This window comes from Lissotriton helveticus, chromosome 7, assembly GCF_964261635.1.
Source record: "Lissotriton helveticus chromosome 7, aLisHel1.1, whole genome shotgun sequence".
Taxonomy (NCBI): domain Eukaryota; kingdom Metazoa; phylum Chordata; class Amphibia; order Caudata; family Salamandridae; genus Lissotriton; species Lissotriton helveticus.
Window position 1 is genome coordinate 46,099,934 of NC_136068.1, and position 13,300 is coordinate 46,113,233.

General features: G+C 41.8%; 1 protein-coding gene across 8 annotated transcripts in view; it reads right to left on the reverse strand.

Annotated features, from left to right (window-relative positions):
- LOC144767990 (guanylate-binding protein 1-like) overlaps positions 1 to 13,300 on the reverse strand; it is a 333,964-nt gene that overhangs the window by 71,939 nt on the left and 248,725 nt on the right. For all 8 annotated transcript variants that reach the window (XM_078651373.1, XM_078651372.1, XM_078651374.1 and 5 more), the window contains one exon: positions 9,031 to 9,133. In XM_078651373.1, coding sequence (XP_078507499.1) covers positions 9,031 to 9,133 — 103 coding nt within the window. The remainder of the gene's footprint in view (positions 1 to 9,030; positions 9,134 to 13,300) is intronic.

Here is a 13,300-nt window from a genome sequence, read left to right on the forward strand (position 1 = left end):
ACTGTAGGACTGTTGAACTGAAAGTGCATGCAGTTTACTCAAGTGACAAGCTGACATATTTGGAATAAGGAAGACAGTCTTCAGTGTGCAATTAGGAGGACTTGTGGTTCTTGATCCTCTTTAGAACTTGCGGCAGGAGAGGTATTGTCAGGAAGGTGCACAGAAGTTTCCTTATTCCATTCCAGCTGGAATGCATACCCTAATGAGTGCTCTCGCAGAAAACTCCATCGTACAAAACTGTGAACACTATGGGATTTTGATGGTGGTGAAAAGATCTAGTAAGGGCTCAGGTCTTTGGCCAAATACACCCTGTTCCACCTTAGGGTGTAAATGCCACTTATGATCTGACAGACTACATCTGCTCAATGTTTCTGCTCTGGCATTCAGAGACCTGGCTAGCTTGTTGCCAACCAGGAAGATTTTAGGCTGCTCCAGTCACTGCCAGAGGTGCAGAACCTCCTGACATTAGGCTCAAGACCCCAATTGTTACTGCTTTTGTGAAAAATTTGTGTTGTTTGTGATCACCTGCACTAGCCTTCTCTTGATTGACAGCAGGAAATCATTCAGAGCCAAACAGATGGTTTTTTGGCTCCAGTAGGTTGCTGTATCTCTGATCTCCACTTCCTCCAGAAGACCCATTTAAATCATTATAGATGTGTCCATCACCGATGCCACTACTAGATGAGGGAGGGAGAATGATCAGTCAGCCGCCACTGCGTCTTCTCCGAGCCCGGGATGGATGAATGGCTCGTATGTGCCATTTGGCGTTGTTGACAATGATCATGCACAAGTATAAAAGGCCGTGAAATGTTAGGACCACCCTCATTAATTGAGTGACTTCTATATCATAGATGCTATCAATGTTTATTCATCACCCACATTCAATAACACCACGTTTCTGCATGATAGAGGAAACCATCAGACTTGCAAGGTAAGACTTTAAATCAGACAGTGGAGATAACCTCCTCAAGCCCAACCTGAAACAACCAGCATGGGAAACACCACAACCTGGATATATAGGAACCAGTGCATTGAAGAAGAAACCAAACTTTTGAAGTTGAAATATACCTAACTTCTTGACCTCGGCAAGTGACAAGATGAAAGTACAGTGCAGAGACTTGAGTGTCTTTTGACAGTTTCTGCAAGAATCGAGAATAAATTACACAAAGGGTTGACCGATAGATCTGACATCCAATCACTGAAGTGGTTTGTCCATGATTGGCTAATCGAAAAGAAAACAATGGCACGTATCCTAAAAGATTGAGGAGGGAAAAGAACGCAAAGAAATCTCAGGAAGTACAGCAAGTTCTTAATAGAAAATAAAGAAGGCCAAATTAAATAGCAAGGCTAGGCAGACGCTGGAGATAGCAATTAGTGGGAAAAACAGAACTATATTCTGGGACTTGGTAAGGTGGGGGAGCGAGGGTACCAAAAGGAATCAGGAAACAGGTATAAACTGTTTTGAGTGGGTTAAATATTTCTCCTCCATGCATCAACACAAATCAGACAACACAGCCGACAGGATTGACAAAGAGGGAATTGTCAAAGAACATCCAGGTAACAAATGCAGAGCAAGAATCAGACCTGCCATAGAGGTGCCTGATCCAGAGGTCGCAGATTCAAACCTCTGTTCAGCACCGACCAGTCAGCCATGTGAAGAAGCCTTCAAAGAAGCCATGCATGAAGCCCTACGTAGCTCCTCTGACGAGTCGATAGTAGTCATGGAGAAAGAATACGGTGGGTGATCTTAAGGCAGAAGTCAAGAAGGTCCCCAGGCTCAGATAACATTTCATTGGACTTACTCAGAAACAACCCACCTTTCAGGGTCCCAAACCTAGTAACTGCATTTAATGCTGTATGTTCTCACCAGCAAGGTCCATCTTCATGGACTAAGGCACTAGTAATACCTAAGGAAGCTGCAGCGATGCCTCAAACTATTGACCAATATCTCTGCTAGACACAGCAGGGAAGTTATGCAGTAAAATGCTACTAAACCGTCTGTAGCTGTGGACCATGGAGAACAGGATACTGTCCGACTATCAAGGTGGACTCCGGAAAGGAGATGGCACAGCTGACCAAGTCATGTGTCTTCATCAGGTTTCCTCAAAGTATGCAGTAATCAAGAAGTACATTCTCTATGTGGTATTCATCGACTTTCGAACTGGTAGATCAGACACTCGTATCGGCATCTCTGAAAGCAAAGAGCATTCCAGAAAAAGTAATACTAGTGCTGCAAAATGTATATGAGAAGAATACAGCTATGGGGGCATATTACCAAGGGCCTTATCGACGCTTTAGCGGCCCTTTTGTGATGCTAAAGCGGATATATTTGTATCGCCCTATCAGCAAGCTGTCGCTAACAGCAGTTAGCGACAGCTTTCTGACAAAAGCGACCGGTTTGGGTGCCGCTTTGCATGTCAGCGATATTTAACGCTAATGACATGTAAAGTAGGCGTTCCTGACCAACAGTCCTGAGAAACAGCCGCTAACAGGCCTATCGCCTATTAGCAAGAAGGCCCTGGCCCCGGTTAGCGACGTAAAAAGTCGCGCTAACCGGGGTCATCGCCATTTTTTTAACACCTGCTAATAATTAGGAGTTAGAAATACCTAACATGAGGGGGTGGATTATGCTGATACGACCACAGGGTCGTATCAGCAAGGTTTTCCACCTTCCCCATGCAACATCGCTGGTTTTCTCACGATGTTGGCCCTTCCCTCGCGCAATCGCTGGAATATATATCACCATGGCGCGAATTGTTGCTAATACAGCGTTAGCGTGTTGATATATTCCAGCGATAGTTGGCGATGGAAATATTTGCGCTAAGCGCGCTCTGCAATATTTTTTGCAGCTTCTTGCTAATATGCCCCATGGTTCGTATGGCAGGACAGAGGAGTGCACCCCTGAGATCAGCATCGAGCAAGGCGTTCAACAGGGCTGTGTGCTCGCACCCTTGATTTTCAATCTGTTCATAAACTATGTGGGTTAAACTTTTCTGGACATGGACCTTGATGTCACCAAAATAGGGGAAACAATTACAATTACAACTCTTTGCTGACAATGCTATCATTTTATCACAGACAAAATTGATCATTGCTCCAGCTCCTCCAGAGATCTGAAAGACATTGGGCCATATTATCAAGAACAGGCGTTAAAATTATCGCCACTTTATCGGCAGGAAACTGCTGCTAAACCGACGATAATGGACTTGATAATACGCCCTTGTGAATTCCCATAGCAGCCCAGTTTCTAGTGTTAACCTGGGCTGCTCTGGGAATTCACAAGGACATATTATCAAGCACATTATCGCCGCTTTAGCGGCAGTTTCCTGCCGATAAAGTGGCGATAATTTTATCGCCTGTTCTTGATAATATGCCCCATTGTTTGAACAAAAAAGTGAACAATAACAAAATAAAATATATGATTTTAAGACCACCAAGGCATCGGAAATCGAGGTGAACCTGGAAAGAGTAAAAAGCATTTACTGTCTGGGCATATGCTTGGGTGTGAAAATGACCTTGTTGACACAACTATCACAAAGTGAGGCTTCAATGAGCCAAAATATGGATGCAATTATCCACTTTGCTAATGACTTTGGCAGATGACGTCTTGCACCCACAATCAAAGCCTATAAAGCAAGAACCTACAAGTAATGGAAAACAAGTTCCTTCGCTGCTGGCTACATCTAGGCCTTGGTAAGTGGAATGTGGCCCATAAGGCGCGCTGTGTCTCTTGGGTATTGACTCTTCAATTCTCATTAAACACATCCTGTATTAGGTTAGGTTGTGGATGCTTATGTCCTTGTCTCGCTATGATGCAACGCTGCTGGACATCCTCACGATCCATGGTCCGGCAAAGGTTCTGTGGCTGGCTAATGTTGCCAAGACTTTACAAAGCATTGGATGTAGAGATGTCTGGGCCAGCCCAGGCACAATGACCAATGATAGCGCATTGACTATCAAAAGTCTCCACCTGGTCTCTTTGAGAACACAATGGACAGAGTCCGCAAGCTGCCTACTCCAGTCATATTCGCTCATCAAATCCATATCACTATTTTATGAGAAAAAAAGAACTTTATATTTGAAATCAAGACTGTCTCACACCAAAAACTAGTTAAAAAACTCAACAAAGAGTGTCCAGTGAAACCTGGGAGGACAAGAGACAATTCTGAATGTTATGGTTTTATGCTCCCATACAGCTGGGCTGTAAAGGTAAGTACTCCAATCATTATTTTTTAGGTTACAACACCAACTAAATGTAGTAAGGCATTGTCCTACATCTTCCTGTCCTGTAAAGGGCCTAGTACTAATCATTTACTACCAACTGGAGTTATTATCGCAGAATTGGTAAATTAGTATGACCCAAATTTCAAGCAGTGGGCAACATTTTTTTTTAGACTATGATAATGTATCTCTTTTTTTGGAACAAGATAAATATTTTTAAAAAGTTAATTTTTTTCTTTTGTTTCGATTTCTATTATTTGTATGGCCTTTGTGCGAAATAGATAAATAAAATACCAAATACCTTTGCTGAGGATTTTAAATAGCAATTAAAACGAGCCCCTGAATTATTTTCTTTGCTGCTACCAACCCTAAGTTGGAATTATTAAATGTAAAAACGTTAGCCAGTGTTTCCCTATTACCCAGCCAGCCTTGCTACTGTTAAAATAGCTTTTGGGGCTATTTTACTGTAAGTAAGTGGAACACTACATTTTCACATGCCCTACTCTTAAGCATCATGGATTATGGGCAATAAGGTCAACTTAGTGTGACTAATATTAAAAATGAAGGTTTATGCCTGGAAAAAAGGGTTTCTTTTAACAGGTAGAATTGACGGTTCAAAGCTGCACAGTTGGCTACAATGGTAAGCCTGGGAACAGGTTTGCTCTTCCGCAAAATGATTAGCGAACTACGAGTATAGTTTGCGTCTATGTATCACCTATATGTTGGTGTGCAGAGTTCTTCGCCCCACATGTGGAGTCTCTGCACACTTAAGTACACTTTTTAGATCAAGCCTGAGCCAGCGTGCATGCACTGCTCCAGCGATCTGCTGTAGTAGGGTATGGAATGGAAGCCCCGCCCACTCTCCGTCCATATATGTCATTGGCTTCTATCATTGTCCTTCATAAATGCAGGCTTCTGATTGGTTAATAGGCTTGTTAGCCCGTCCTCAGTACAGCCTTGTCTTCATTTGTAACCTCCCATGGCTACTGGCCCCTTTACTTCAGTTGTTACATGGTACGTGTTACTTTAGTCTTGTAAGCACTATTTTCTTTATTGAGTTTCTCCTCCAGCGTGCCTTGTGCTCTTTTACTTTCCAACAGCCTGTCTCCGTCCTCATGCTTACATTTTCCCTGGTTTATTGATGTGTTCGGACGCTGCGCTGCTTGTTTTTTAGGTGCTGCGCTGCCTCGCACAGCACACGGATTCATGTTTTTTTAAGATGTGACAAGAACGCATATTGCGCTTTTACTTGCACAACACGGGTGCACACATGAAAGGGAAACAGAAGGACGGAGCGAGCCTGGCAAAAGGCCCCTGGCTGCAGCTGCAAAGAGCAGCTAGCAAAATATGACGCGTTACCGCTGGTTTTGTTTTTATACCTGTCCCATGGCCTAAGTTAGGACCTAGCCAGCTTCTCTCTCCATGCAACTTTCAAGTCGCTTTTTTAAACTCCTTCCTTGGCGGCCAACAGGAGCTGTAGGGGCCGCCGTTGAAAATGGGGTATGATCTCATACAAAGTGGGAGCTGCAGGAGCCTTGCACCCCTGCATTACAATTGGCCTGCAAATTCCCATGGGCCTTGATTCAGGCGGTTACTGGACCCCTGAGAATTATAAGTTTTGCTTTCATACAGAGTTTTTGGAAACTTCCAAAAAGGTCATACTTGTTATTTCCCTGCTCCCTGGAATCATGAGGACTATCAATAATGGTTATTCTGGGTGCACGGACATAACAGGCCGCTCCCCTAATGAGGACCATCGCGTGAAAGGAGCTCTCATGCATTCTAATACAGCAGCCGGGTGCTTCGCCGAACTAAGGAGAGGTGCTGAGGCATGGTGGGACGCGACAGTTAGAGAGGCAGGTGCAGCATGGGACATATGTTTGCCTTCATTTCCCTGCTTTCTGTCAGAGCTGAGCTTACGCCTGCTCCATTTCTTCCCATCCAGAGCTCAGCGCGGGGCACAAGCAGTGGCACTTTAATTATCAACTTTTTTTCCTCTGCCTATATTACTTATCCGCCTCTCTGTGGCAAAGCCTGTTTATTTCTTTATCAACTACAGGGCAAACAGGCACGTGCAAAAGAGGTTGGGGTGGAGCAGGGGTTGGGGCGGGGTTTATAGGGCAGTGCTTAATTTGCAAGGCAAATAAGTGGCAGGGCTCTCATTTGTAAACAATTAAGTGAAAGGGCTCTCGTCGGGAGGCTACTGCAGCTTGCACCACAGATTGTGTCTGCCATACTGGCAAAAATGTTAACAACACAACTCCTAACCATCACACTCCTACAAGTGTGAAAATTTGGACTAGGCCATTCACCCAAAGCTAGAAGAATGGCTTGGGCAGCAGGTAATAGTAATTTTTGATGTATATTGAATTAATAATTAACTGTTGTTGTGGTCATCTCTAAATTGGGCAGACAGTGCCACCATGTGGCAGACTGTAACAAGTACCAGTGCTGACAATTAAGTGCCGTGCAAAGCACCGGAAACCACTGGCTCAAATAAAGCAGGGTGGGCAAGACTAAGTCAGAGGCATTGCTAGAAATACCACAGGCACACGCAAATCTAAGGTTTTGATGGGTGGACAAGACCGACCTCATCCCTCTTCTGGTTCTCGCTCGTTCTCCCATTTCTCTTGTACTTACCTTTCTCTTTACTCTGAAATTGTCTGTCTCCCACACTCTATCCTTTCATAAACCTGTAGAGTCAAGTTTTTTCTTTCCTCGGTTATACTACCTGTCTCTTTCAGTTTCCGGCACTATGTGCTTTTTGCCCAAAACCCTTGTACTGGATTAGTTGCGTATTACATCTAACTTTCCCACTCTCAGGCAGGGGAGCTGAACCTGCCTTCAGTTTCTCAGTCACAATGTGCTTAACCCCTTTACCGCGGCGTAGAATCCGCCGCAGTGCAGAGGTTTCCATGCGCGGGCGGGGCCGTGTCGGCCAACGGACTTGCGCAGCACTCTGAAGGTATTGCTCGCGACGGCCATTGGCCGACGCCAGCACGCAATGGGTTAAAGTACTCCACATACCCGAAAACCACAAAATCCTAACCAAACTTGTAATCCCAAAGTCAGTTTCCTAATCAATCCAGCGCTGCGAGTCAGTGCTAAAGCAAACCGTAGAAACTCTGGGGCATATGTACAAGGAGTTAACGCAGCGTTAGCAGCACTATTCCGCCTCTAATGCCGTGATATTTTTATCGCCTTATATACAAGCTGCCGCTAACCTCTGTTAGCTGCTGTTTTCAGGCGAAAACATCCAGTATAAAGATTGCCACTTCTGTTAGCAATAATGACATGCAAGAGAGGGGTTTCCATGCAAAAACGGCTGTTAACCCCACTTAGCGATATTTACACAGGGATTCCTTAATTCCTTAAGTCTGAAGGACCAAAAAGCTGCCTCTAACTGCAGTTAGAGGCAGTTTCTTAAGACCCCTGAAAATAGCTGGTCCTAAAAATGGAGATAACCCATGGGGCCTCATTTCAGCAGGGTTTGTTGCTGGACCGCGCTGCAAGCAATGTTGCTGCGCTGCCCTGCGACAAAATTACAGGGCAGGACTGCGCACTATCAATAAGATAGTACGCATTCCTTGGCCTCACTCATGAAAAGTGTTGCAGCACTGCCACAAGACAGCGTAAAAACACTTTTCACTACCCCCTTATTGCGACACCACAGAGGCGCTGTATTTACTGGACAACACTCCATGGCGCCAGTAATGACAGATACGTCTGGAATCCTGACGTATCTGTCTTGCGCGCCTTTTTCAGAGTTCAGACAGTGGAGTGGAGCTGATCTCATGCCCGACTTCAGCTTCTTGGTCACAATGTGAGAAATTTATACCAGCTACGTACAACCGTTAAATCCCAAACTTGCAATCGTAAAATCAATTTCCTAATCAAGCCACCAACAACATGTATGTTTTAGCACTGGTTAATCGCAACTGTCACAATGGCTGACATTGAGAGAGTGCAATGGTCCACGACAGTGTATTAAATTCGTAGTTGCCAACATTTAATAACAATTATTTGCAATGCAATAGGTCTCGCATTTAAGCGAGTTTGAGCTATTGGCATTGTAAATGATAATGCCTTTTATTTATGTTTTGTTTTTTAAAATATAAATAAAACTCATTGTCATTTACAATGCCAATAGCTTGAACTCGTGTAAATGCGAGACCCATTGCATTGCAAATGCTTGTTATTATTATAACTGGTTGCAATGGGTGGAAAAATTGACAGACTTACTATAAAGGGAGATAAGATTAGGGAGGAGTATATACTGTAAGTTACTTATGTGAATCAAACCCTGTATGTTTAAAATCGATCAGAACTATCAGGTAGTGTAGAGTCTTGCAGACCCTGATCTTTATTCGATGTGTGTCCGGAATGTTTGCAGCTTTTAATTCTTCATTTGCTACTTGCCGCAGTTTGTGAATTACTTCAGTTATTAATATGGAGAGAGGTCCCTCTCTGGACATGGATATCTAGATTTTGGATGGAATCTTCTTTGGTGTGCTGAATCAAGGGGACGCTTCTTGAGCAGGAAACCGCTGTTTGAGGGGTTGGGCGAAAGGTGACCACACTTATTCATGCAGATTTCTTCTTTTAAACTCACCTATTTTACAATATATCCTATGCCGTTCTTGGTGGTACACCATTTCTAATGATAACTTTATGACTGTTTTGCTACAAAGTGCAGAATGCCTGTCTTAAGTGACTTTAGCTTGCACAGTTTATTGAATAATCTACTCAATCTCTTTTCCAGAAAGCTAGAATGCATACATTATCTTTACATGTATGTAAACAAATTACCTGCAAGTCTTTTCTCTGTTGCCGTCAAGTTTCGATCTGTGTTCAGTATGCTATCAGCCTCCCCTTTCTTACTGGCAAGGTATTCTTCCACCACCTCCTGAGCCTGTGGACAAAGATAAACATGACAGTGTGTGAGTGCCCCCATTTCAATCCTTGAGCCTTCTCTCCATAACCATTGGGAGAAAGAGACTTGTAAACACACTCAGCATACCACCATCTTGGGTTATCAAGCCTTCCAAAAGGGGTGAAGATAGTTTGTAAAAAAGACATTGTGGTTCCGTGGATTCTGGACCCACGTCATGAACATCATTGTAGCATGACGATTTTGGTATCAGCAGACCGAAAATGACGAGTATACTATATACGAGCATGTTCGGCGTGTTCGAGTGATGAGATCACCATGAAATCAGGGATTCCGTTCTGAACCCTCGGGTTCCATTTTGTGCACAGCAGCCATTTTGTGATTGCCCTCACATAGGCCGATGACTAAGGCCAAGCGAGTCTTAAGGACACGTACACCTTCAGCTGACTTCTGTGTGACCTGGGCAAGCTGACTCCACTGCCCGAAGCCAAACCTGTTCAACCAGTTCCTTTCCCAGTAGCTGATCAAGATTAAGCATCAAGGCACAGGACAACATAAACCTTTATTGCATACAACTATGTCTTATCTTACTCACACCTGTCTCTGCTCCTTTCTTTATGGCCTGTTTACGATGGGGATGTGCCCGTTTTTATTATGGGTTTGTTCAGCTTGTGTAAGAAGGAATGTTGGGTTTTTGCAAGCTTGCAAAAGCTAGGACTGCCCCTTACTTTTGTACTGAGTCATGTAATGCTAAAACATATAAAAGGCCTCTGTCCTCTGTATTCCTCAGACTACCTCGTTCAGTTGCTACGGCTTCTGGGTGACGTGGCCTCACTTATGAAATTTAATAAAGATGTCTTTTCATATTACAGCTTCTGTGCCAAGTTCTTTGTTATATTAGTAAGTATTCCCTGAGAATGAAAATTTCAGTACTTCAAATGGCGCAGCCAACGCGGGGCTCATCAGAGAAGTGGCTTTCTGTGGGAGTGATCGTGTCAGGAGACTGAAATCTACTGAGGAGGACAGAACAGGATTCTACTAAGAAGGAACTCTGTGCACAGGGATTCTGGAGATTCTTTGATTCTGCAGCCCAGTATATTTCTGATCTTCCTGATTTTGATCCTCCACATGCTGTCACTCCTGACTGAGAACCTTTTTGGCGTGAGTATTCTAAAAAGACCGTTAGGTCACGTAGAACTTGACAGTTAGAATTTGGATAACCTTTTGATTAGTAAAAGTAAGAGTTAAGTATAAGTGGGTCGCTCCCAGTCCTTTGTTCTTTGGTTCTTTGATTTTGATTGGTTCTTAGTTTGTTTGGTCCTTAGTTTTATTTGAAGATTGCAATTTTCAAAAACCGAGGGTCTTGTATATTTACGAGTGTATCGATAGAGATAGCCCCTTGAAGTTTGATGCTAGATTAGTGAGCTATAAGATGCCTGATCTTAGCAAATTTGGAGCTTTGTGTTGGCCAACTTTGTATACGTTTGGATTAGCCGGCTTCCCCTAAAGGGAATATCTAAATAGGTTTAGATTTAAAAACATATTTCTTCCTTGGTGATTTTGTATCCCCAGGGAATTAAAATATGACATAATACAAAACAAGGATCCTTTGTTCTGTGCAATTTTATGAATGGAGATATGCAGAACGAGTTTTGGTGTTCTGCCAGCCAAAGCTAGTGAATTAAGTGTATTGTGGCTTCGTGCACATACAGCAGTCTGTTGGGCTGTGTTTGTTGCAGTCTTTTGGAACCCTATTGAGACGTGTTTCTTGTAAATATGACTTACAGCTAGTATTTACAAATGGTTTGGTTTGGGTACAGTCTGTGGGCTGTCCTTTGTTTTCGTCCTGAGTGTTGATTTGTGGGTTCAATGTGTGTTTCAATGTCTATGTGGTTTTTCTCATTAGTGTAACTTCAGAATGTGAATTGCGATGGCGCAATTTATGAAACAATAGCTACAGCACTGTATTGTGTGTCCTGAGTGTTTGAATCCTTTCTCTTTATGTCTGCAATGAGCTCAATGTGTGTTTGTGGGTTTCTTGATGTTTTCAGTCTGTTAAGTAAAATGTCAGATTAATTAATATTAAGTAGAAATTAAATAACACTCCAGCAATTTACTATGTCACATGCTAAAATCGCTATATGTTGCTATTTAATTTACAGACTAAGCAAAAACGCATATGTGCAAACTGTTAAATGCTTAAAATAGATAAGTTAAAATTCACATTCACTAGGAATATGAAGGGCCTCAAAAATAATTGTGTGTTTTGTAGCAAAACGAATTTATAGCATTTTTTTACTTACATGCATTGTAGTACATGTAAAAGGCAAACACTTAGGCTAAAGTGAATTTTTGCTAGATTTAAATGCATCTTATTGCACACGCATTTTAAAACTCGAAATGTCTGTTTTTAGTAAGACTGAAAGCGTGCTCAGGTTTGAGCACTGTGCAGGCCCTTCCTGCCATTAAGGCAGCAGATGTTGTTTTTTGAAGGCCATGAATAGCATCGGAATGTTTATTTAGCCCAGGACTTAGCCGTTAGTTAATCACAGTTGGCCTTTTTCATTTCAGAATAGTGTTTTAGAGGGTTACAAAAATAAGGTTCATCACTTTGTATCACTGGAAGACATTCCAATTGCGGTTTTCCTCTCTTTAAGCATTTTTTTCAAAGTATATTTTTGGTTCTGTTGCTAAATACTGATTGTCCTTTAAAAAATGGCGCGAAAAATGTCATGTTTTAAGTTAGGCTTTTGTGCTTAGGCGCATAAATGAATGCATCTAAAAATGATAGGCAAGAGATGCAGCTTACCTTTATATGTGGAATTATCATAAAAACAGATAATTGGTTTCATTGAACGAAAAATTATTAATTATGAAAAAATTATTTGAGAAAAAATAAGTGTTTTTTTTAATCGTTTTTGATATTTATAAAGCTTCATACTCAGACTATGACCTCCTAGTATTAAAATTTGAGTTAAGTTATGTGTTACTGTATAATTAGGTAATTTGCATGTTGGTTTTCACTTGGCGCAGGCGTAAAAACTCATTTTTCAAAGGAATTAGATGTGATATGCTTAATGTCCAATCTTTGCAATCTGTAAAGCACATTCTGAGGATGATTAATAAGTAATATAATTGTAGGATTTTTATTTTTAAGTGCCCCAAAGATAAAAGTCGAAATTGAGTTAAATGGATTTTTAACACAGCATTCTTGTCATTTACCATAGCTTGAAAGTGTCCCTGGCTTCAGTAAATGCATACATTTGTGTGTAATACAAACTTGCGAGTTGTTATTGAGGTTGTTTTTCATAGCTCAGTGAGCCAATGTGCCCGGTGCAGAGGTTTGTGTTTAATATCAGGGTAGAAGGTTCTAACTTTAGCGGGGCCCATTTAGACGTTCATCCATGTTAGGTTGCTAAAATGAGTACCATTGTATAGGGTGGTAGCAAACATTTGTTCTAAAAACTGGTATGTGTGAATCATTCACAGTAAATGTAGTAGGCCTTCTGTCTTTGTCAGCCTCGGAATGAGCAGAAACTGTGGGCTAGGAAAACAGGCTGCTCAAGTTGCGCTAAGATGCTATCTTTAGTTTTCCTGTAAACAATGGAGGAGGCTGTCATGTTGACATTTGTGACCTTTTAAATTCGAGCCTTGTCTCTGTGAAATGCAGAATGACCTTGCTAAACAGCCTCTGAAAGGTGGGATTTCTGGTTTCTCCATAAGAACATCAATAAAATTAAAGAACTTAATTCCAAAGGGAAATATAAAAAATGTTTCTTTAAAAGTCCCAACATCATGACATTTGTATTTCTGCTCTAAAAAATAATGTCCGCTAGTTGCCTTTATTTGACAGAAAACGAAGTGTTGCATTAAGTCTTAGACAAAAAAAATAAGATGCAGCCTTTTACTAAAATTTTGAAGCCTACATGAATAAGTAAGAACGATTTGCCAATTGAGAAGTATTTTTCAAAGTGTAAATCGTGGGACAGAGCCAACATGGAGTGTCAGTGAAACAATTGTACTTTTGGAAAGTTAAAAGGGCTTTATGTTGCAAGGTGACTGACAAGATGGTAACAGTTATGTAATGGAAATTTATTTTTGTGTTTAATGTGTATCATGTTTTGTCTTCTGCTTAAAAGTTATAATTGATGTCTGTCTATTATGAGAAATGTCTCTCTTTTGTGTGCT